The sequence below is a fragment of the Epinephelus moara genome, chromosome 24 (genome assembly GCF_006386435.1).
Source record: "Epinephelus moara isolate mb chromosome 24, YSFRI_EMoa_1.0, whole genome shotgun sequence".
NCBI lineage: Eukaryota > Metazoa > Chordata > Actinopteri > Perciformes > Serranidae > Epinephelus > Epinephelus moara.
Genome location: NC_065529.1, coordinates 38,133,973 through 38,158,229, shown reverse-complemented (window position 1 = coordinate 38,158,229; position 24,257 = coordinate 38,133,973). Strand labels below are relative to the sequence as shown.

Below are 24,257 nucleotides of genomic sequence, written 5' to 3'. Positions count from 1 at the left end.
TTAAAGAACTGCTTTTTTCGTCAGTGTCTGACACTGCAAGTCATTGCCCAAGCACTGGATTTCGAGGACTTCAGAGTGAGACCAGGTTGAAAAGTCAGGAGATCACTGATCCATCAGGATTCATTCTCTGGGCACCATACATGTCGGTACTAAACTTTTTGCCAACCTATCACAAAGTTGTTGAGTATGCTAAATGAAGATTTGATCGCCGATGACACCGAGATACCACGTGATACCAATTGTTACTGGCTCAACCTTCTTCCCCTCTAAGGGTGGTGGCCTTGTGGGTAACCTGTTAGTGTGTGACATGTACTTCATGGTGTATATGGAGGGAAGCAGCTCTTTTGGGGTGTCATGGTGAAGACGGTAGGCGGTAAAGAATGATGATAGTCGGCAGAAGGAAGTGTCTAGATAAGCAGTGAAGACTGCAATAAAGCCATTGTTAGTGAACAGCACCCGAACACCTGACCATCCTTCCCTCTGCCTCCACTAGAAGTTAGTTACCAGCACGAGCCAAGCTAATTTACTGTTAGTAAGCCAACATGTTCACAGTATGTTTTTTGGAAAAGCAATAATAACAAAAGCTAAAAAATTGTTCATCTACATAAATGCTATAAATAAAACTTTTAAGCTGGACCACAGCGGTGGACCGACTGACCAAGAGACCAATATTGCCGTAAGGAGCCAAGCAGCACAGCTAAAAATTAAATTAGATTAATTTGCACACGTCTACATCGGACGTTTGGGTAGTCACGTAAACCAAAGCAGAAGAGTAAGAATGGGAGGGGAGGGAGTACAGTGTGTTCTGAAATTTTATGATTGACGGAAAAACCATTCAGTACAAAGAGCAGAGACGAGGCCCTGCCTGGAATGCAAATGACCAATAAAGCCACTAAAGCAAATGGGACAAAACTCTGGCAACATCAAAGCAGTCCAGTCATTAGTCTTTATCACAGGATGCAGGCATTTTTTCAGCTAATTCAGCTGGTTTCAGCCATATTTCACTGGCTGTGGCAGGGTGTTGAAAAGCCTCTGAAGCATTTGAGCAAATTACCCAAAGAGCATTATGGTGAAGTGATTTATTCCAACTCTAAAGCTAAAGCTTCTGCTAAAGCTGAGCCACTTCTGCTTGGTCATCAGTTTGACTTCTGCCTGGTTTCAGCCCATGTCACAATTCTGTTCCTCCACCAGCAGAACTTAATACTTAAGGAAAAGAGTTCTAATCTGGTTTAGAATACATATGTTTAAATTTTTTGTCATTTGATATGTATATTTGATGTGACAAGGCCCACAGATACATTTATCCTTCTTATATTTATGTACATTCACCTGGCAGGAGTGATGTACCCACCTGAGACTTGTAGGGTTGAACAGTTTCACATGAACATGTCATTTGAAGCCTTTACTCTCTATCTATCTATCTCTGTCTGTCCCTCCCTCACCATACGTATTTTACCATCTGTCACCTTCATCCTTGATGAGGGATTTGAAACTGCTGAGTGTGGCCTAATCCCCAGCCTTCGTCTTAGTGAGGGACACGCTGCGTAACTATCCCGGCATTTACCGTCTTCACACCGCACACTTCTGTGGCTGGTGGCCTACCTAACGCTGAGGGGCACAAGCATGGTGTAGCAGACTCTCTATTTGGTGTGTTCATCTTATCTTCATCTTAAACTAATCTTCTCTGAGGTAAGACTGTTCACATTTATCCTAAAACAGCTGCAAAACAAAGATTGTGAAACTTTAAGATCTTAACCTCCTGAGACCCAAGCTTTTGTTTCAATGTCTCCTAGCTATTTAGGATAACTAGGACCTGGAAAGTATAATAAAAACTAAGCATCTTCTTTGAACAGTAGGTAGTATTTGAAAACAAGAGGTGCTCATATGGGGACATTGGGTTTGTTTTTTGTTTGTCACAAGTGTGCAACAAAATATAAAACTGTTCATTTCAGTGCCTGAAAATTGTTGTGCAAAAACAAAATTGCAAGTAATGCAACATACGTTCAATGCTCTGTAACTCTATGGCTTAGGGGTCACTGTTCAAGTCCAAAACTGATATCTTAAGCGCTATATTGTAGGCAACTAGACTTGCTTGAGTTTCGTGAAGACATTTCATCCAAGAGGCTTGGAAAGTTCTAATGGACTGGTGCAGAGTCGCAGACTTTAAACTCTATGTGGGTGTGAACCTTTAAAGAGTCGCTGAGGTCACATGAGTTGTTGACCCATCTGGCCATCGTGTGTTGTTCGGGTCAGATTGGTCGAGGTGTGGATGGGTATTAAGTCGTCTGGGGAAGGATCCCAAGACTGCATTGTAGGTGGGTGATAAGTGGTGTCGTAGGCCACCTCCTCTGCTCAAGAAACTCAAGAAAGTCTAGTTGCCTAGGATATGGCCCTTAAGATTGCCTTGACCTGGATGTCTGAGAATCTTCACTGACACGTCTAAAGCTGTTAATTTCAATGCCTGAACATGGCTTTACAAAAACAAAATTAAACAAAATTTTCCCTGGTACATACTCCAAGCTAGAAATGTCCTTTTTTGTCTGTAAGAACAGTCTGTCGCACCTAATGCTGTGATAATACAAAGGTCCCAGTGTCCTCAAATGAGTACTTTCTAATAAGCTTGTTCCTAAAATTGATCAAATTTGTATTCTATATCAAATATCAAGCTATATCAAGCATAAATAAACAAGTTTCAACCATATAATTCGATCAGATTTTGAACATTGTACACTTTTTGTGTCGGGATTGACTGCAGACTGATTTGGCAGAAAAAGCCACCATCTTGTTTTTAGTGTCTTGTGCTCTTGCTACCATTCGATGGCACATAAAAGTGTCCACAAACAAGGACAACAGGTCCAAGTTAAGCAGAATGAAGAATAAGGTGCAGCCATCCAAAAAATTCGATGTTCTCATATGAGGACGCAGGGTCGCAGGAGGTTAAGTTTCCAAAATCAATACTTTTATCAAATCCTTTTTTTATCAATTAAAAAACTTATTTTGCAGGATCAAACCAAACTAAGATGGCTGACACGGACACACCGGAGGGTGTCCAGGACCTGGAATCTCCGGAGGAGGAGCTGGATGACGAGCAGACAGCCTTGCTACACTTTGGAAAATACTGTGAAGCCCGGCGTGCGCTTCCTTGGGACCAGTGGACCTTCAGAGAAAAGGCAAACTATTATATGGACCGCATCTTCCTTGGGGTCTTGATCATTTTTTTGCTCATGTTAGTGGGAGAATGTGCCTATAAAGTGTGGTACGTCACAAACGTGAATAAGATTGCACAGTTGGTGTCAGACTCGGTGGTCTCTCTGTACGACTGGCTCTTCACCCAGCAGAAACAGGAGGAGCTGTTGGAATTGTAGGTTGTTAATAAAGCTTTTTTTTTTAGTGTTTTCTACAATGTTTTAGGCACATGTGGTGTTACAAATAATCAGTAAGGATTTAAGTCATAGCTCTTCTATTGTAACTACAATAACAGCAATGCATTACTGATTTCTGAACGACATTTTTTGTGGTGAATTAATGGAAATAAATAATGCATGCAATTAACCGAATTATTGTTCTGTCATACAGTGTACTGCACACAAGCTTTATAGCATCCCCAACGTCTGATGATTGTCCTGTGGTCCTGTGGTTTTATTCTTTTATTAAAAGTTGCTGTTATATAGTATAGTATATAGTATTTTCCAAATTAAAGGTCCAGTGAGTAAGATTTTGGTGGATCTAGTAGAATCTTGCAGTGAGGATTGCAGATTGCAACCAGCTGAAACTTCTCCCAGTTCAAATTCCTTCAATACTCATTGTTCAGGAGGTTTTTACCAGGAGCTGAATTATCCACAGAGGTCTCTTCCTCTCCAAAACAAACAGACCAGGTGATTTAAACCAGTAAAAACACTGAATAAAGCAGTTTCACATAAAAAAAAAATTGTTTTTTTCCCTACGCTGCCCATCACAGAGAGGCTGCTGTGAAGTGTGAATGGCCCTATCTAGAGCCCGTGTTAGGTTTCTCCATCTGGGCTACTGTATAAACAGGGCGGTGCAACATGGCGATCTCCGTGGACGAGGACCAGCTCCCTAGGTAGATGTAAACAGCTCATAAGGTCACAAACCACAACGATTCTTATTTCCAGGTGATCATACATAAAAGAAAATATATTTATTATATTATGTTCCATTTCTTCTCATATACCCCCCTTAAATCCCACACACTGGACCTTTAAATGAATTCAGAAATGATCGTGAGGGAGTTTAACTGAGCTCTGACATGATCAGTCTCCTCTACTCATTTACTCAAATACTGTACAGTTGTGAGCTAGTTGTACTTTACTTTAGTATTTCCATGTTACTCTAAATTCTACTTCAGATGAACATATTGTAGTTTTGCTCCATTACATTTTATGTTACATCTGTAGTTACCAGTTACTTTGAAGGTTATTAAAATGCAATATAAGATCCATTCTGACCAGTTCCAATGTTACAATGCTGGAGAAATGCATCAGTCATAATAATCCAAAAATATAATATTATATTCTAAAAGGGACCATTCTGCTGCCTAATGTGTTATTTTGCTATTTTGGTACATCTTGCTGTCAAAACCTCTACATTTTAATCAAAATGATGGATGTGGGAATTTTAGAGAAGAGCTTTTTCTTAATTTCCAAGCTGCCAGGTTGCCTTATATCAATAACAAATACAGAGTGCTGATCAAATGAAAATGTTCAATCAAGAAGGCTGAAGGTAAGGGGTGGAGAAAAAGGTAAGGAATAAAAGAAAGAAAAAACAAATTACAAATACTCTTGCATACTTACAGAGGTGGAATGTAACTAAGTACAAGTACTCAAATACAGATTTTAGGTATTTGTACTTTATCTTCCTTTCATGGCACTCCATTTTTCACTACACTACATCTCAGAGGGAAATGCCATACATTCTGCTCCTCTACAAGTATCTGACTTAAGAAATTTGCATATAAAACATATGAAGACAAAATAAAATATAATGCTTTATTATTAATTAAACTACTCAACAGTATAGAATTTCTGCAGCAGAAATAATTACTTCATTGATCATTTAGTCAACTGACAGAAAATAGTTTGGCAACAATTTTGATATTTGTTCAGTCATTTGTAAATGCAGAAAAAATGTAAAAAAAAAAAAAAAAATTATTACAATTTATTATTGTAGCTTCTCAGATTTGAGATTTTTGCTGATTTACCTTTTATCTTTGATGTATAATAATCAAGTTTTGTTTTTTTTCTGCATTGAGTACTTTTACTTTTAATACTTCAAGTACATTTTCCCTGTTATACTTGCATATTTTTACTTAAGTAACATTTTCAGCGCAGGCCATTTACTTGTAACTAGGGTTGCAACAGTATGAGGTTTTCACGGTACAGTAACCATCTCAGAAAATATTGCGGTATCACGGTCTTACAGAGTTAATATTATGATCAGTCAGAGTGAAAATAAAAGTGTGATTGTTTTTTGAACAAACATTTTATTGGCATAACTGAAACTTGAAACCATTTTGTTTATGGAAGTACGTGTAAAAATTCAAGAAAATGTACACTGTATGAAAACAGTCAACTTTTATACCATAACATACCTTGAAACCTGTATATCACAGCAAGTCTACTTGTAACAGAGTATCTTTACAGTGTGGTATTTGTACCTTTACTCAGCTACAGGATGTGAATAGATCCTCCCTCACTGCTCACTTGTCATATTCAGTTTTTATTGCCAGTGTCAGCGGAGATCATCTTATTGCACCACATTACAATAATAAAAACACACAATACTAAAAATAATAATAAAATAAAACAATTATTTTAATTATACTCTATTCTATATTGTATTTGCAGGTTAATATTAAATACAGTTGCAGTAAATAATGGGATAAATGTGACAGATTTCTCCCTATGTTATGATGTTAATCGGTATGATGACGTAAACGTCTGTCATCTAAATGGACCAATGAAATCCACGTATTCCACTGCTCTATAACTTCCGGTACCTCCCTCTTCCTCTCTTCCGGATTTCCTAGCGTGACCGACGTTTCGTGTCTGTTTAGACTTAAGTAAGTCAATATTCAGTCAATTTAAACTGTGTATGTAGATATCATGTTGTTTCGCTGTGTGTTTAATGCGACATGTTCGTAACGGCTGGTTTTAATACCGACAAAACTGAAAAGGTGCCGGAGCAGCAGCCGCTGTCAGAAATGGAGGGCTGTTGGCGTTGTAGGAAAAACACTGTCCGCCATGCTGTCTGTGTTCGCGCTAAATCTTATGTATCACAGTTGTTAGATGCCAAATTGCTGGAGGACTAGAAAGCACAGCTGAAAACGATACAATACCAACTCTTAACACTGACCTTTGATTCTTCACGTAGTTGGGGTGTTAGCATCGTCTCAACACATGCTAACAGCTAACGGAAGCTAAGCTAACGTCTGACTGGGCTCCTCCCTTATCATGTTCACTCGTTCATTAGAGAGAGAAATACAGTATTCTGACCAAACATGGTGTTCTGGTGTAACTGCATTGTTATGTCTAACAGTGTTTACTTGATATACGTAAACCAGAATGTCCTTACATGACTGTTGTAGTTATAAATAAACCTGCTGAATGTGGAAAGCAAAGCAAAGACTGTGAGCCTCCCAGTGGTGATTGTGAGCAATGACGTGAGATACAGGTACAATACTACATTTAGATCCTTTTTAGGAAAGATCCTTGTACTAGTCTAAGAATTATCGTACACAGTTACAGCCAACTTTGTACATTTTAGCACATGAGAGCTAATGTAATTTGTTAGTTAACAGTTAATTGTCAAGAAATACTAAGAAATCTGAATATTCCTGGTTTTCTCTCTGTGTCAAAAAAACACATCTTTGGGTCTGTACTGTCGCTCAAACAAAATAAGCAATCTGAATGTCAACTTCGGTTTTAGGTGATTGTGATGAGAGGCTTTCTTGCCATTATTGTGCATTTTATATTCCCAAACCAGACATTCATATAATAATCAGCAGATTAATTGATGATGAAAATAGTCCCTATTTGAAAAAAGAATCCATTATTGATTAACAATTATATTAGTAGTAATAGCCGTAGTTTATTTTGGTCAATATCTAACTTATATAAAATATACACAAGGAAAAAAGAAATAGTAGTAAAAATACTGATAACAATAATAAGTCGGGACTCTTTTTAAGCAGTGACAAACCAAAGCAAGTGAAGCTGACCGAAAAGGTGTGGGCTGAAGCTTTAGCTTATTTCAGATACCCCTTTTACAGTAAGAGTTTTGTACATCTTTTTAGATCTATACAATGCAGATGAAAGAAACAAGCAGAATATATACTGTTTCATAAAGTGCCAAACAAACATTCATATACACACTATTGTTTTATATTTGTTAATCATCTTATTTAAAACATTTCTAAGTCTATTAAGTGTTTTATATTTCAGTTAATCGTTTGAAAATGTCACAAAATCTGGGACAGTTGCCCATCACACTTGACAAGAGTTCATGTTGACATATTCACACTGCTTGTGTCCATCCAATAGTCCATAACCCAAACATATTGACAATGGTATAAAACAGGAAGAAGCAGCTCATGATTTTAAAAACAGGAACTATTTTGTCAATTTATCTTGAAAGTTTTTGGTGTATTTAACGCAATTTAAAAAAAAAAAAAAAAAAAAAAAAAAAGGATGGAAGGCAAAGTTCCAGCAGGTTTTGGAAAGCCTCTGTAGTTGGAGTCTTTCCATTATTTTACCCTCCCAGACTTGGCGTCAGAGTTGTGTAACTGGCAGAGTCGCACTCAAATTGTTCACCTGTCATTTTGTCTCTCTCTTGTTATTACAGAATGCGTTACGTGGCCGCTTACCTCCTTGCTGCGCTCGGTGGAAACACCAGCCCCACTGCAAAGGACATCAAGGCCATCTTGGGCAGCGTGGGAATTGAGGCTGATGACGAACGCTTAAACAAGGTATGCCATTTAACGGTGTATGTAATGCAGTTAGAAAAACTGAAAATGTTGTGTGGCTTAAAATAATCTCATATTTCTCTGCAGGTCATCAGTGAGCTGAATGGGAAAGACATCAATGAAGTGGTGAACTCAGGTAAGGGTCTCTCAGTGAACATACAACAAAGATTTCAAGATGTCAAAATGAAAGATGGCTAAAAATTGCATTTCTTTCTTTTGTCCACAGGCCTCTCTAAGTTAGCCTCCGTACCAGCAGGTGGTGCTGTGGCGGCTCCTGCCGCTGCAGGTGGGGCCACTGGGGCTGGGGCTGCGCCTGCTGCTGGTATGTGTCATTCTTATCTTCAATTAATAAATGGATGTTTTCTGTATGTGTAGGATTGCTTTAAGTTCTACATGGCATTATCAAATATTGTATTTCAATAGCACTGCAAATACTGTGATGCCCACACAGATGAATCTGTGGTTGCATTTAGCAGCTCTAAAATAAAGATGACTATATTGGGTGTCAGTGCTGCTAAATATTCTTGCAGACATGTGTCTGTAGTGTTGACTGTTGTCTGTCTTGTCTTTCCAGCGGAAGAGAAAAAGGAAGAGAAGAAAGAGGAATCTGAAGAGTCAGACGAAGACATGGGCTTTGGACTCTTTGACTAATCTGCCTTCTCTGTGTGTAAAAAGCAATAAAAATGTAAAAGGTTTACACTCATAAAATTGTCCGTCTGTCATTTTTAATTAGTTTAAGAAAGCTCTCACAACTGGCCGCGCAAAGCTAATTATTCTCAAAGACGTTTGCATTCAGGGGTTCTAGAAATAGATAGTCTGGCTTTTGACGCTTGATGTTGAAAGTTATTTTGCTGCTGGCTAAAAATAGTGCAGACTGAGCAACCCCGTCATCATTAGGCAATCCAGACCCAGCATGTGGTCAGTCTGTCCGGCTGTTAGCTGAAACCATATAATGACTCCAGCTTAAAGGGCCAACACAGAGATGGCCTCACCACCACAATTAAAAACAAGATTGAAACCTGATATTCCTTTACAGCTGACTGACAGTTTGAGTTGTCATCACGTATGTAACAACACATGGTTATATTTTGTAATCGAGTTTTACATTAGTTTTGTTTGTGAACAGCAATTAAACAGACCTTTTTTAAAAAAACAAAAAAACGGTCAGTTGAGAAACAAAATGCTGTATTTTTTCTAATTTGTAATTAAGTTATGTTTGTAACTATAGCTCAGATTTTGTGGTGAGACAGTTCACAAATTCATTGTTAGTTCGAGCTATAAGAAAACAGACGTTATTGACGAACTTGTGAAACATGAACTTAAAGTAATGATCAGAGGAATAAGAATCTTAATTTCTAGAGCACTTTTCATACAAGAGATGCTTTTCAACAAAGATGCTTCACAAAAGCTTTAAGGTCAAGATTGGACACAGACAGTCAATGATAAACAAATAGAAAATAAAAGGTAAAATGAACAGACACCAGTAAGAACTGAACAAATGAAAGAGTAAATGTAAAATAAGAAGAAGAATTACATTTAAGGGCCACCTGGTGGCTCAGTGGGCAAAGCAGGCATCCCATACACAGAGGCAATGTCCTTGCTGCAGCAGCTGCAAACTCAGTTCCAACCTGTGGCCCTTTGCCACATGTCAACCCCACACTCTCCTCCTTTCCCATTTCAACTGTCCTTTAAAATAAAGGCAAAAAGCCAAAAAAACAATCTAAGAACTACATTTATTGATTAAAGCTAGACTTCAAAAAAGGCTGTCAGCTGTCATCTAAAAATGTTAACTGAGTCTGCATCTCTTAAAGCTTTTGGAAGGGTACTCCATAATTTTGAAGCATTACTAACAAAGGTTGTTATGCCTATACTCATGTACATGTAACTGTAAAAACAAGTAAAAGAACCTTAAAATCTATTCTAAAAGATGTAAGGTAAAAAGGTGAAGTAAATGGTATAACATTTCTCATTAAGCAACAACTTAATTGAGCTCCGATAGATGTTTCTCTAGGTACGATTTTCAAAGGAGAAACAGGACTTGTTTCTGAGATAAAACCCTAACCTCAGCCTCAGCTTTTTAAAAAGAGTATCAACCTGAGGTTTAAAAGACAGGAAGTCGTCAAGCCAAATAATGAGATGTTTGTAACAAGTGACGACCTCTAACTTCTCTCCCTGAGCAGTTATAACATCAGGAGTGTCCACAGGCTTCATAGCATTTGAGAAATGCATAATTTTAGTTTTATCAGCATTTAGTTTGCGCCTGCAAGGACACCTGAGTGCAGCAGTGCATAACCTACACCTCTCTTCCTGCTTTGATGAGCCAACAGTCTGCTGAGAAACAGCAGATATGCTGATATAACAGCAAGGAATCAGACTACGTGTTGTTTTGAAATGTGACTCAATGGCTGTGTCACAATTCATCCTTTGTTATTTCACTTTTTGATACAACATTAATTTATGACAGCTGACTGAGTCACTGACACTGGTGACACAATTCTGCTCCCCTGCACTTCTTGTTTCTGTCACACCTGTCAGTCATGTGAATTTGTGTCAACCTACTAGACATGTCCAACTCTAAATGTCACATTTCACACTGGAAGACAAACAACTCCTCTGAACGGAAACGTGATTTTCCAGAGCGTCACTATTGGCGTGACAGGAGAGTGAAAAACAGAAATAGCAAAACAACAATGTGATGCTGTAAATGCAGCGTCAGCCGAGGGACACACAGGAACTTCAATTAAAAGGAAATTATTTTGAATGCACATGATATCATCCAAGGGTTTTATAGTCCTAAATGGGATCAATAAGCCAATGGTATGTCCTTAGCCCACGAATTTAACGACCCAAACATAAGTGAAGAAACATGAACGGAAGGATTCAGTCGCACAACTCACATTAACACCAACTAGATTTGTACATGGCAGTGAGTGAGGACACCAGGACGACTGTTTTCATGCATTCATTGCATCTGCTATCTCTTTTCCCTTATGTGAGTACATGTGTTGCATAACACTGTGCTGCTGGATGCACAGGAATCCCCTGTGAGCCCATTAGTTCTGTCACGGCAGGATAATAGAGCAGCCCTCCGTGCTGGTGGAAAGGCCTCCTGCCTGCAGGGGAACCTGTTCCACAGGTGAGAGCCATCACTGCACGCTTTAACCACGCAAGTGACAGACTGTCACCTCTCATAATTACCTAGCGTCTGGGAATCTATTATAGATGCTGTAAACAATCTCTGCAATCTAATTCACACCAACACACATTACTGATGCCGCTGATCAGCTCACGCTGTGCTGACGGCTGCAGCTGTTACTGCCGTGACATGTTAAAGTCAGTCTAACAGGAATGTCCTTAAAAAAACGTTCTCATGCTGCAGGCTGTTGGCGCTGCAGCTCAGGAGGTATGTTGTAAGATAACAGAGGTGTGGCAGAATCAGTCTCATTTACTCCTCTGCTTTTACCAGCTAGCAGGTTTTATCTAACTGAGCAGTGCCTCTGAACCTTTGGGCTTTTGAGCTCTTAAAATGAAGCGCTGGCTGCTGCTGACCTTTGTCCCCTGCTGCAACAAAAGCAGATTTTTGGAATTTTTTAAAAAACAGATGAGGTTAAATTATCCAGTGATTCACTGGAAACAGCAACTTAAAGTCTGAAACAGCACACTTCATTTTGTTTGTCTTTCCAAGGTCCTTTTTAATTGTTACATGAGGCTTCAAATTTAATAATAAATAAAGACACTGCAGGCAGTGTGCTTGCGCTGGGGCCCATGGGGTAGAGGGGCCCGATTGCCACCATTAAATACGCCCGTGTTCAAAGAAGAACTCACATTAAATCAAAAATAGTGCAATTTTCTATATATGCCCTCAAACCACCATCATGGTTTTCTGTTTTTGTGAAAGCCCTTAATGGTCTGGCCCCATCCTATCTCGCAGACCTTCTAACCCACTATTCCACGCCCAGGTCCCTGAGCTGACATGAGGCTCCTGGCTGTCTCACGCTCCAGACTTCAGCTCAGGGGTGAATGTGCCTTTGCTGCGTCTGCCCTCAAACTGTGGAACAGCGTCCCCCTCCCAATCAGATCCGCCCCCTCCATTGACTCGTTTAAGTCCAGGCTCAAAACCTACTTTTATTCATTAGCGTTTGAGTCCCCCTGATGTGGTTTTCCCTGACGCATGCCTGTGTGAGCTGTGTACCTGACAGTTATGTTGCCTCTCATGTATGTTTTTTTAGCATTTTATTCCTTTTGTACAGCACTCTGGTCAACGTGAGTTATTTTAAAATGTGGTTTATAGAGAAATTTGAGTTGAGTTGAGAATAGCGTGCACTGGAGCCCATCGTAAATACCTTCCGCCACTGCCTTGTGAGCTCCTTTCTTTCCCCAGATTTGGAAACACTGCTCATTATCTCCGTGACCTCATTACAGGAACTTCCTCTGAAATCCAGTTGTATCTCAGTTTAGGATGACGTACAGGGGCGGTATGCAGGCATGCTGGGGCCTCACAACAAGAGGGTGAAGATTCTATGTTCTTTCTGTGTTAGTGTGGGTTTACTCCGGCTTTCTCCCACAACCCAAAGACATGCAGTTTAGGTTAACTAGTGACTCTAAACAGGTGTGAATGTGAGTGTGAATGGTTGTCTGTCTGTGTGTCAGCCCTGTGATAGCCTGAGGACCTGTCGAGGGCGCACGTTGCCGAGCAGTTCCATATAATGGATGAATAGACGATTAGTAATTAATCCATCTACTTGACAGTCAATAGGCCTACACACCCATAATACATGGTCCGGGAAATTCAAAGCATCATCACACAGTTCAAGTCGCATTTCAACCATTATTTTTCCATTATTATCGTCACACAGATCTAACAACAGTGCTGCTGCCAATTCCAGCAATTATTTTGAATTTATGCCATCATAACTTAAGATTCACAACTTCCTAAGAGCCACAGAAAGGGACACTCCCATCCAGGAGCAACTGCAGTGTTAACCTGCTGCTGTTTGATAAACTCACATTCAGGAAATAAGTATTAGAGCTTGATGATTATTTCTTGCACAGCTGAAGAGATGTGAGTTCAATAACTAAAGAGTGACGGCTGACAGTGAGGTGTGAGCTCAAAATAACAAAAAACAAAGCACATATCTGAGCATTAAATATATTTTATTTGACAATGTAAAATGAATGCCAGCATTCATATCAACAAACATATAAATTATAAAACATTTTAGCTTCTATTAAATAAGGTTTTGCTCATTTTGCAATCCTAAAAATATAAAAAAAATATATTGCACATAGGTGTTCAGCTTATATACATCATTGCATGTCTCTTTTCTATCATTACAAATCAAAGTACAGGAAGCACAGGATTTAAAGGTGGATTTGTAAAAAAAAAAAAAAGCATCACATTTTTAGTGTCACTGAAACATTGCTACACGTAGTACGACTGTGCTTATGTTCTCAGTTGATCCCTCATGTGAGACATCAGTCAACACCACAGGCTCAAATCTACCAGAGCCATTCAACCGTTTTTCAGAAAACATCCTGTTGCAGCAGAATTACACAAGTTTTCTATCACGAAACTGTAAAAATCAAAAGAACACAGCAACAATCTGTTGTTTAGATGCTTAAGATGTGTGTAAAGTAGCCCACTGTGTTCTTAAAAGAGGAAGTTCATGCTTGCAACACATCCTTAAGCACATGTGAGGTGCTGAGAGAAGTTCAACGCTTCACTTGCAGCGGTAGTTTTGTTTTTGCGTGGCTGCCTCTCAGTCGTCACTGTCGGACACTGGATGATCAGAACATGCCTGGAAAAGACAACAAGAGTTTGAAACCAAAGCTCTTATTTGTTCTTATCACAGATATGCAGCACATATTTACATTCAAGCTGAATCAATATGTGTCTCTCTCTCGTGTTTAATGCTCTCTCATGTCTTTTCAACAGGGTTCGCTTCTTACTTGTTGGTATTCAAATCGGTCTTGTAGATAACGGTTCCCCAGGCCAGTGATGTGGCCTATGCTGTGCTTTTGTTTGGAGAGCCCGGCTATCCTCGCTGTAAAGTCGAGCGTGAAAGCCAGCTTGACCAGCTCAGGTGCAGTCGGTAGGACAGTTGGAGGATTGTGGGTCGGAGATGCTTCTGTTTCGAGATACGCGTCGGCCAACTTCTGGAAGGAAGAGTATGACATCCTCGTGAAGAAGTTGCTCAGGGTGGGGTTGTCTTTCAGCTGGAGGAGACAAGGAGAGGAAGGTAGTCAGTAAATACGGTGCACTTTACCCTATAAGGGATAATATACGTTCTCAGTGAAAGGATAAATACACCATAAACACTGCTAACATACATTTTTATATTTTTGTTTTTTTTTCAGGTGACTGGCCAAACATAGATGATGATAATTTCATCTCATTTTAACTTTTAACAATCACACATTTAAAGCGCAATTCAACATGGGCCCTGTTTTCCCATGTGTTTGTGTCTAAGTGACAGATGGGGACAACAGTCGCAAAACAGGCTGCAGTGTAAACACTTGCGCCGTTTGCGCACTGTCAATTTGTGTCCACTAAGTGTTTGTTTTCACAACTGACAGGCTCGGATCATTATTCAACATGTCTGGCAAAGAGAAAGACTTTTTTGTTAAAGAGTAAGATCCTTTTGGTTTAATAAGAAACAGCCCTGAAATCGCTATCGCCAAACCCACCAGACTCCATTTAAATAAACAGCAATTTTATCACACACAAAACACACTTCATTTAAAGTCGACAGAAACAAAATAAAACTCATAGAAACCATCTTGGTTCATCTTTACACTGTTCCAACACTTGGAAACTCTGATTTGGCTGAAATAAACACTAAATTCACCCAGTTAGATGTGAAAATATGCTGACTCTATACATGCTAAAATTATTGTTTATTTAAATGGAGTCTGGTGGGTTCGGCAAGGTGATATCAGGTTAAATAAAAAAGATTTTACCCTTAAACAAAAAGGTCTATCTCTGTAGGGATTGTTCCCATCATGTTGTCAGACACTTATAAACACAATCTGAGCCTGTCAGTGGCAAAACAAGCACTTTTAGTCATCATAAATTGACAGTGCACAAATGCCCTAATGGTTACACTGCAGCCTTTTACACCACAGCCAGCTGCAGCCCTGTCGCTCACTACTGGACCAGTTTAAAAAACTGTTGTTCTCATGAGACACTTAGACACAAAACCATGTGAAAATAGGATCCAGGCTGAAAAATAACAAAGTTTCCCTTTAATACTTTCACTAGAAATTAGTTTAACTGTTGATTAATCAAATCAGATCAGTCTTAAAGTACCCAGACATGCTGAATCACTGTTTACTGAAGCCCAGGGTGATGTCATCAAACTGCTTGTTTGTCAGACCAACAGTCCGTTAAACAAAGCAGTAACATGACACGCCGTGTTATCAAAGCAGGTCTTGTGATTCTCTTGATACTTTCAATACTGGTATCAGTATTGCACATGCTCTCTCAGGGGTTTCCCAAAAGCGTGATGAATGACTGAACCCATGCGGAGGTCAGAGAGGAAGCTCAGGTCAGAACAATAGGAACTGTTTCACCAGAAAAATTTAAAGTAACTCAGGACGTCTGAGAATAGTTGTATAAAACAGTGGCTTTTCTTTTTAACATGAAGCTGTGTTGTGGAGTTTGTACCTTTTATTAACTTGCCTTTATAACCCTGTTTATAGCTTTATTAGTGCGTTTAATTGCTCTCTGTTGAAACTGCTGAAGCACATAAACACTTCATGTGTGTGTTACTTTGATCTGACCATCGTTAATTCTTTTATAATTAACTAATAGCATAATCTTATCAATAATCACACTCTCTCTGAGGCACTTAAATAAACTTTAATTTAAATATTCCCTAAGTGATTGAACACAACACAGAGTTTCATCAGCTAATATACCAACCTTGTCATCGATGGCATCGCCCTCCACCTTTGTCAAAGCAATGATCCTGTTGAGTACTTCATCTGACAGAAAACAAAAGCAAGAGGAGGTGGAATCAATACGCTGAACAGGATGCCATCTTTGAGTTAGTATAATAATGCAGAGCTAAGCTGCACGGCCGAGAGAAACGACAGGATGCTGATACATTTCCTACTTTCCCAAAGTCAACACAGCTTTCACAACTCAAATGTAGGTCAAACTACATTCGTCAGAGAAATGCTGTTTGTTGTCTGGTGTGCATTCAACTGCCTGGTTATGTTACATCACCAAATGTTCTGTTTTAAAAATACTGTTGTGCACTTGCCACATTTAATAAAGGAAAGAGAAACTGTTTCTCACCATCAGAGAGCGGCTCAGCTTCCTCTTTTTCTTGAACCTCGTGGATGATTTTTTCCAGTTCCTCTGACATCTTCTCGTAGTACGAGTACGTCGACTCCACGCTGACCACATCTGCAAAGACAGGAAAGTTTGTAAATGTACTTCTGCAAAAACAGCAAATAGATTCCCTCTAATTCAGGGTACATTAAACATTTCTTATAAAACAACTCTTACCTTCAACTCGGGTGATGTCAGCAGGGTGGAGATCTTTAAAGGGTTTAGTTGGTTTGGTCACAGATATCAGCTTTTTGGAGAACCTTCGCTTCAGAGATTTTCTCCTCATGGACTTCCTTTTTTGGGAAGCAACTGGAGTTGTGGGCAGGCAGGTGATCGCAGGGTCAGAGTCCTCTTCAGCTGAGGAGACCTCGGGGATCTCCGATGGACTGTCGTGCTCTTCGTCTTTTTCATCGCTACTCTTCCGAGAGAATAAACCAAGGAAACTTTTCCAAAGCGAGGGCTTCTTATTCTTCTTTGGCTTTTTGGCGGGTTTCTCCGGCTCCTCAGGACGGCTCTTGGGCTGATCTGCTTGAGGTTCGATGGCACTAAACGTACCAATTTCCAGATCGTCTGATCCTTCGGCCAGGTGAAGGGAAGGGTCGCTGGAGTGCCGTCTTTGCTTTTTCCGCAATGTCACCCACTTTTCTTTCTTCTCGCCCTTCTTGTCCCCCAGTGCCCCGTCATTTAGGCTGAGGCTGCGCTTGACGTACACCTCCAGCAGACGGATTGTGTCCTTGTGAGGCACAAAAATCAGCTGGCCGTTATTCGGCCTTTGTGTTTCTGTGTGTGTTTCCATGATGGGAAGGCTGCTAGAGAAAGAAAACACCATCACACAAACAATATAAGAAGATTGCTGCATCAAATGTCTGTTCTCTGTACTCCAGTCAGATATCACTTGTGCACTGAGAAGCTTTTTGAAAGACGGCTTCAGTTTCTAAGTGAAAAAATGCTAAACAATGCTTTGCTCCAGGTTCTAGATTGTGGGGGTTTACAGTATTACATGATAATTACAGGAATATCTTTGGGTTTTGAAGTGCTGGTTGGACAAAACAAGCATCCTGAAGATGTCAATTTGGGCATTTTCACTATTTTCTAACATTTTATAGACAAAAAAAAATTAGTTAACAATTAATCAAGACAATAATCAGCAGCTCAGGGTTGGAAATTAACTTTCTGTCCATCTGCCACCGTGGCTGGTGGACTCTTTTTTGGCCGATGACTGAAGCTTATCTAGCAGCCACTTGCATATTTAACCAGCATTTGGCCTTTGGTGACTCCAACCCTGCAGCTAAGTAAGTAAGTGATAATTTTAGGAGTAGCAGTAGTTGTGCATTTATTTCAGTCCTTGTTAATGACTCTCCAAAAAGAAGGCATATGAAAAGGAATAAATAACATAATGCATTAAATAATAAATAATCAAAAAGGTTGAAAGTGTAGAACACAAAAAGTCCCATAACATTTCATACACAATAATGATCAGACCTCAGTTTCACATATGTTAACACAAAGACAAAAGCAAAACAGAAACAAAAGCAATAATGTAAGTCGTTGGTTGCATAAATGTTTCGTAGGCATTATGAATTATTGTCTTGTTAAATCCACTAATCATTTCATCGTAAAGCCAGAACTGACACTGTATAATGATGATTGGAGTTTTCGTACAGGTATTTTTTTTTTAGCATTTTATCTATTTATCTTTTTGTTGTCCTGTGTTGTATGTCATATTTTTATGGCTGCAGTATGGGTGTAGAGCCCAAGACAAATTCCTCACCCTGTGGGCCAATGAAGTTAATCTCGATCTTGATCTTAAAACATTTGTTTAAAACAACCACAAGTATTCAAATAGCTTGTTTGTCCGCACAAGTCTAAAAACCCAGAGGTGTTCAGTTCATTATCACTGCAGAGTTAAAAACAGGAAGCTGGAGCCATTTAACTCCTGCTCAAAAATAACTTCAACAATTCATCATCTGATAAATTTAACCGTGAGTAAAACACTTGCTGATTAATCTAGTCGACTAATCAGTTTGAAACTACAGAAAAACACAGAGTCCTGCAGTAACTGTTGAGTCTTATGACAGGTTCTGGGTATCTCAGCTGCAGAAATGTAAAACGGATTTAAAGACTACAGAGGAACAGGAAGAACTCAAGAAAAATAAATGTCTGTAATATTCTGTAGATGCTAAATTAAAACAGATTAAAACTGTATCTGAACTCACCTCATCTCCTTCATAAACAGCAGAGCCGTGTATTTTCTTGCAGAGATCGTGTCAGTATACAGTGGTTATTCACAGTGACTGAGTCGCAGCAGGTTCGTGTCAGGTTGTATATCATGAAGGGACTCTCCAGGGTGCGTCTACCTGCTCACATTCTCCACCCATGTTTGGACACGTCCTCCTCCTTCCTTACCTGCAGCTGTCCGCGTCATAGTTACTGAAAGGAGGTGGGCGGAGGACGAGGAGACAAACACATCTCTTCCTTACCTTGTACGTCAGGTAACAAGGTTTAAACACGTTGTTTTGCTGATTCCCTGGAGCTCTCGGTGCCTCAGAATCTACTCCTCCCCATGGTGAGGTCACGTTCTACAGGAAGTATCAGCAGCAGAAGCCACTTCCTATGAAAAACCGAGTTTAGAGGAAACAGCTGAAGTATCGTCGTCAGGGGCGGCGCAGAGGGACGGCAAAGGGGGCCATAGCCCAACTCATGCCCCCCTGGTAAAAGTAATAAGATACATGGCTGTTTTTAAGCAAAGATCGTGGCATCTTGTGAAACTAGAATCAGAATACTTTTAAGCAACTTGTGAAGCAGGTGTGTAACACTGTAAGATTCAATTTAAGGAATTTTAGGTGTATTTGAAACCAGCTCCCCTTAGATGCGGCAAAAATATACATGCATTCAATTATTTTTGTCACACCTGCCCCAATGCAAACACTTTACAAGCAAACACTCAAAGCACTGGACAAAAAAACATCATGTTATCTCCTAGTGTTGTAGTACTCGAGATCAGTCTTGGTCTCGAGACCATTTTTTGAGGGTCTTGGTCTCGTCTCGGAATTGAGGACATTTTTACTCGGTCTTGTCTTGGTCTCGGACTGGGCGGACTCAGGTTTTTTGAACGAGACCGGTCGAGACCACCACTGATGCTTTTTGTCCGTGCTTTACTGATAAGAGTGAAAAAGACCATCTCAAAAACAGCTAAAAACTTCAAATCATTGGTAGGATAAAGATTTCCCCCAGCTGCAGCTGCTACCTGCCCTGTGTCAGTGTGAGTGACTGACACGCCCCCTGCACACAGAGGATGGAGACGACAGGAGGAGAGGCTGTGTGAACTCAAAGATTTGTTTCATTGTGCTCTGCAACGACAGAGCAGATATTGTTTTTGTTGTTATATNTTTGTAGTCCGGCTTTCAAGATGCAAATATCTCCATATTGTCCAGTTGACACTCCATCAAACTTTGTATGACAAGACCAGCCACTTCACCTTTGCGCAACCCCCCCCCCCCTTGGTCTTGTCTCGGTTGGTGCGGTCTTGACTACAACACTATTATCTCCTCTGTGACATCATTCAAAGGCATCAGCTACTGACCTTTGACAGGTTTGTGTGCCTCGCTAATGCTAGTCTAGTGTACAAAGTGATTAAATACCTGGCTGCTCCATCATTATAATATATAGTAATATATAGTAAGTATAATATATAACTGGAATCAGACAATGGGAGGACATGTAGGACGACCTAAAGGGGCGACTGCGCAGTACAGCATAGATCTACTGAGTTTGGTAGATCAGTCTTCTCAGTGCAACAGCTTTGTTGGTTTTAAATTTAAGATGACATCATGGCTAAAATGATCCCAATCATGTTCCCATCACATATGAACTCAAACACTCGATCTAACAATATGAAATATTTTTATGTCTTTTTTATGTCTACAGGGACTACAGATGAAAATTAGCATACAGCTAACTCTGGTGCAGCTAAGTAGATGTGCACTGTCCCTATTAAATAAAATTAAATTAAATACAATTGGAAAAAAAAAAAAAGAATCAGAATCAGAAATACTTAAATGAGCCCCAAGGGGTAACTTGTGATTTATTACAGTTGTTCAGATGTAGAGAATAGCAAATTATAAGACGTAAGAATAAAAGTATGAAATAGAAATATGTCAATACAAAGTAATAAATTCAATAAATTAGAGTTAAAAATGTGCATTACGCTACAGTGTTAACACTTGTACTTAAAATAGTAGGAATATAATATATAATATATTTCATCTTCACCGTGCTGAGTCTGTCAGTGTGTAAAAACATACAAATCTGTGAATTGTGCGACATTACACTGTGTAAACTAGTGCTACATTCAGAAATATAAAATATGTATTGTGCTATAATGGTTAAAACAATATTTATATCAATAGAATAAAGACAAGAATAAAAATAAACATTGGAAGTATGTTCAGTTATGTGCACTGTATGTTGAATAACTGCACAGAGTATTTCAGCAGTTGAATTATTGCACGTTTAGGAATGTGAATACATTTTTCCATAACTACACAAGCTACGTCATATAAAATATCATCAATATTCACTCCTGAATGTTTTCAGATAACAGCGGTCAATACACAACATTTACCGACTAGTTTAAGGGGAATTGGTTGGCAGTGCTGGTACAAGATTTAACACACACAACACAAAAATAGCCGATACTACAAGTCTGCACATGTGAAACGCCCACTGTAAACTGTACACAATGCTACATGTGGCTGTAACCTCAGGGCGAGTGTGTGTGTGTGTGTGTGTGTGTGTGTGTGTGTGTGTGTGTGTGTGTGTGTGTGTTGATGATGCCTTCAGTAAATAAGTTAGCCTGAAGCTCTTTGTTAAACACGTACAGACTACTTGTTGTTCCGTGGAATACTCTATCATTAAATATGAAACTTATGAAAACAAAAGTGACTTTCAGATGTTAGTTACTGATTTCATGTTACGTGTTTTATGTCTGACTTTAAACATCTAGGGACCTTGTTGGAAATAGTATTTATGTATAGTGTGGAATATACTTTACTCACTTTAAACAAATGAAACAAATTAGACAGGGAGACCAAAGGAGGTGCGGAAGTGTCATTAAAAGCAATAAGAGGCCAGGCTATGTTTGGGATACACACTGTAAAATGTTGTTGCTTATTTTTTTATTGGTGGTTTCTTATTAGGGGCTGTTCTTTATTTATCAGAGGAGGGGGGTGGCGGGGGTGTGACTCTGTTTTATATTTTTTGACCCTCTTCGAAGCTACAAATATTTTTCTTGACCCTTCACCATAAATTAGTTAATAGACTTTTTAAACTTTGATCTTTAAAGGTTAAAAGTTTAAAGTTGAAGTCAAAATCCTAAGGTTAGAAAAAAGCCTTGGCTTTTCACTCTTGTCGTGCATGCTGCTGGTTAGTTCGTGCAGATGGTTTATTTTTGGCCAAATTTTAAATGAGATGCAGAATAAAGTGATTTCAAATAAATATCACTATTTCTTTTTTCTTGATGGAAGTGTGATGATGTGTCCAGGAAAAATCAGAAATTTGAAAATCCAACGATAATTCCTGTTTTTACAGTTTCTGGCTGTAATAAATGCTGTAATATTGTCGATTTTTAAAGAAAACAGGCGGGTTCGGAAGGCATGTTTTCTTTAAAAATCAGCGGTAGAATAAATACAAAACACAATCATTTAAAACTGTATGCCCCTCCCCTTAGCCAAAATAAAAAAACACAAGTCTCTCCCCAGTGCTTTAAAAAATATTTGAAATGCCTCCCCCTTTTTGCACCACCCGATCATAAGTAATGAACAGTCCCTTACTGTGTTTTTAGGGTCTTATTTTTAACTTTTCTTTCCTGTGAAGCACTTTGTGACCATGTTCTGTGAAAGGTGCTGTATTTTATAAACGTATTTACTTGCATTTTTACATTGATTTTGTGTGTTGAGTTATGCTTGGAGGACACAATCATAAACACACTTTTACTTGTATATGTATAGTCAGGTTTATATAGTATGTAGTATGTAATAATGAGGATACAAGTAGGGGTGCAACTGTTATTGATTAATCTGTCGTTTTTATGATTAATCCTTTTTTTTTTTGGTGGAAATGATGTCAGAAAATTGCACAAAAAAAATACGTTTTCAAATCTCGGGGAGCATCTAAAGATATTTTGTTTTGTCCAGCTGTCCAAGTGTGTTCATTTTTATAGTTACAGATTCATTTACTGTCAATCAACTAATTGTTTCAGCTCTAAAATATACAGTATCTCACATAAGTGAGTACAGTGAGTAGTATAGATTTACCTTCCTCTGAAAATTACTCAAAACACAGCCATCAACATCTAAACAGCTGGCAACATAAGTGAGTACACCCCACAGTGAACATGTCCAAATTGTGCCTGAAGTGTCAATATTTTGTGTGCCAACCATTATTATCTAGCACTGCCTTAACCCTTTTGGGCATGGAATTCACCAGAGACAGTTGTCTTGGTGCTCTTTCAGCATGTGTGGCACCTTGGTGAAGAGCACCAAGACAACTGTCCCTTGCCTACAGTCAAGTATAGTGGTGGCAGCATCATGGTTTGGGGCTGCATGATTGCTGCCGGCTCTGGGGAGCTCGGTTCATTTAGGGAAACATGAATTCCAAGCAGAGCATGATCGCACCTCTTGAGAAACTGAGCCGCAATACAGTTTTCCAACATGATAATGACCCAAAACACACCTAGTAGATGACATCTGCCTTGCTGAGGAAGCTGAAGGTGAAGGTGATGGACTGGCCAAGTATGTATCCAGCCCTAAACTCACCTGTGCACCTGTGGGGCATCCTCAAGCTGAAGGTGGGGTAGCGCAAGGTGTCTTCACATCCATCTGCTCCGTGATGTCATCATGGAGGAGTGGGAGAGGATTCCTGAAGAAACCTGTGAGCTCTGGTGAATTCCATGCCCAAAAGGGTTAAGGCAGTGCTAGATAATAATGGCTGGCACACAAAATATTGACACTTTAGGCACGGTTTGGACATGTTCACTGTGGGGTGTACTCACTTATGTTGCCAGCTGTTTGGATGTTGATGGCTGTGTTTTGAGTAATTTTCAGAGGAAGGTAAATCTATACTACTATACAAACTGTACACTGACTACTTTAAGTTATATCAAAGTGTCATTTCTATAGTGTTGTCCCATGAAAAGATATAATGAAATATTTGCAAAAATGGGAGGGGTGTACTCACTTATGTGAGATACTGTATAATTATCATTATTATTATTTTCATGGATTTTTCCCCATCTGCAGCTTCATACCCAGATATTCTGTATATTCTTCTGTCAGTAGTTTTGATGGTTATATTGAATATGATGTAGTATCGTTTTCTCCAGGCCGTATTGACGGCCCAAATAAATTCCTCATCATTTTCACCTTTGTAATTAGTGAATCATTGACCACGAGCAACGTGGCAGTTACCAGGCAGAGCTGTTATGACTCACCTCCGACAGTTTTCCCAGTTTTTGTCATCATTACTTTTCCCTGCGTGAGCTGTGATTGGCCCGACACAAAATACATAGAGCTGTCAAACATTTCCAGGAAGTGATACTTATTACAGTAAAACTATTTTCATACAGGGAAAAGGTTTCTGTCCGTCTGCTTATTTCCCTATCAATAAACCACATTTATGACCAGTGCATATGACTTCATGAGTAATCTATTATCTCTTATCTGACTTGTTTACTTGAAACATGAGACGCTTTATGTGACTGAAACCAACATTACCGGTTAGTTGTCCAGTTCCAGTCACAGCTGAGTTTAGAGTTAACAAAGCAGCTTCTTTTTGTTTGACCTGTCAGGGGAGATGACAGCAGTTTGATCACTATGAGCCTCCAGTGTATACCCTGTAAGTTTTCTGTAACTATTTTACATTGTGAAAAAGGGATGTGTA

At 39.3% G+C, this 24,257-nt stretch overlaps 2 protein-coding genes and 1 long non-coding RNA gene across 4 annotated transcripts; 2 read left to right on the top strand and 1 right to left on the bottom strand.

The window, feature by feature from the left end:
• The first annotated feature begins 1,514 nt into the window (after positions 1-1,514).
• LOC126386818 (uncharacterized) lies at positions 1,515-3,557 on the top strand. Its single transcript, XR_007569538.1, has 2 exons — positions 1,515-1,689; positions 3,004-3,557. It is a non-coding gene; the product is annotated as an uncharacterized LOC126386818 (long non-coding RNA).
• A 2,472-nt stretch (positions 3,558-6,029) lies between these two features.
• On the top strand, positions 6,030-8,689 carry rplp2 (ribosomal protein, large P2). Its single transcript, XM_050039412.1, has 5 exons — positions 6,030-6,079; positions 7,861-7,984; positions 8,069-8,117; positions 8,208-8,303; positions 8,556-8,689. Exons 2-5 carry the CDS (start codon positions 7,862-7,864, stop codon positions 8,630-8,632), a joined length of 345 nt encoding a protein of 114 aa, XP_049895369.1. The 5' UTR covers positions 6,030-6,079; position 7,861; the 3' UTR covers positions 8,633-8,689.
• A 4,429-nt stretch (positions 8,690-13,118) lies between these two features.
• Positions 13,119-18,884, bottom strand: LOC126386676 (uncharacterized). Of its 2 annotated transcripts, none has more exons than XM_050039169.1 (6): positions 18,536-18,884; positions 16,497-17,125; positions 16,284-16,394; positions 15,906-15,967; positions 13,931-14,197; positions 13,119-13,779 (listed from the first exon to the last, which is right to left on the bottom strand). In XM_050039169.1, the coding sequence occupies exons 1-6, from the start codon at positions 18,547-18,549 to the stop codon at positions 13,741-13,743; spliced, it is 1,122 nt and encodes a 373-aa protein (XP_049895126.1). In that variant the 5' UTR covers positions 18,550-18,884; the 3' UTR covers positions 13,119-13,740. The 2 variants fall into 2 exon arrangements, with proteins under 2 accessions (XP_049895126.1, XP_049895125.1); XM_050039168.1 differs by having other exon boundaries at positions 16,497-17,128; positions 18,536-18,883.
• Positions 18,885-24,257: the final 5,373 nt, after the last annotated feature.

Bases quoted from the DNA above. Each gene is read 5' to 3' on its own strand.
- rplp2 (XM_050039412.1), top strand. From the start codon at position 7,862: ATGCGTTACGTGGCCGCTTACCTCCTTGCTGCGCTCGGTGGAAACACC. The intron at 8,118-8,207 runs GTAAGGGTCTCT...TTTTGTCCACAG, and splicing joins CAATGAAGTGGTGAACTCAG to GCCTCTCTAAGTTAGCCTCC. The intron at 8,304-8,555 runs GTATGTGTCATT...TTGTCTTTCCAG, and splicing joins TGGGGCTGCGCCTGCTGCTG to CGGAAGAGAAAAAGGAAGAG.
- LOC126386676 (XM_050039168.1), bottom strand. The intron at 15,968-16,283 runs GTGAGAAACAGT...GTTTTCTGTCAG, and splicing joins AGCTGAGCCGCTCTCTGATG to ATGAAGTACTCAACAGGATC. The intron at 13,780-13,930 runs GTAAGAAGCGAA...TGTCTTTTCCAG, and splicing joins ACCGATTTGAATACCAACAA to GCATGTTCTGATCATCCAGT.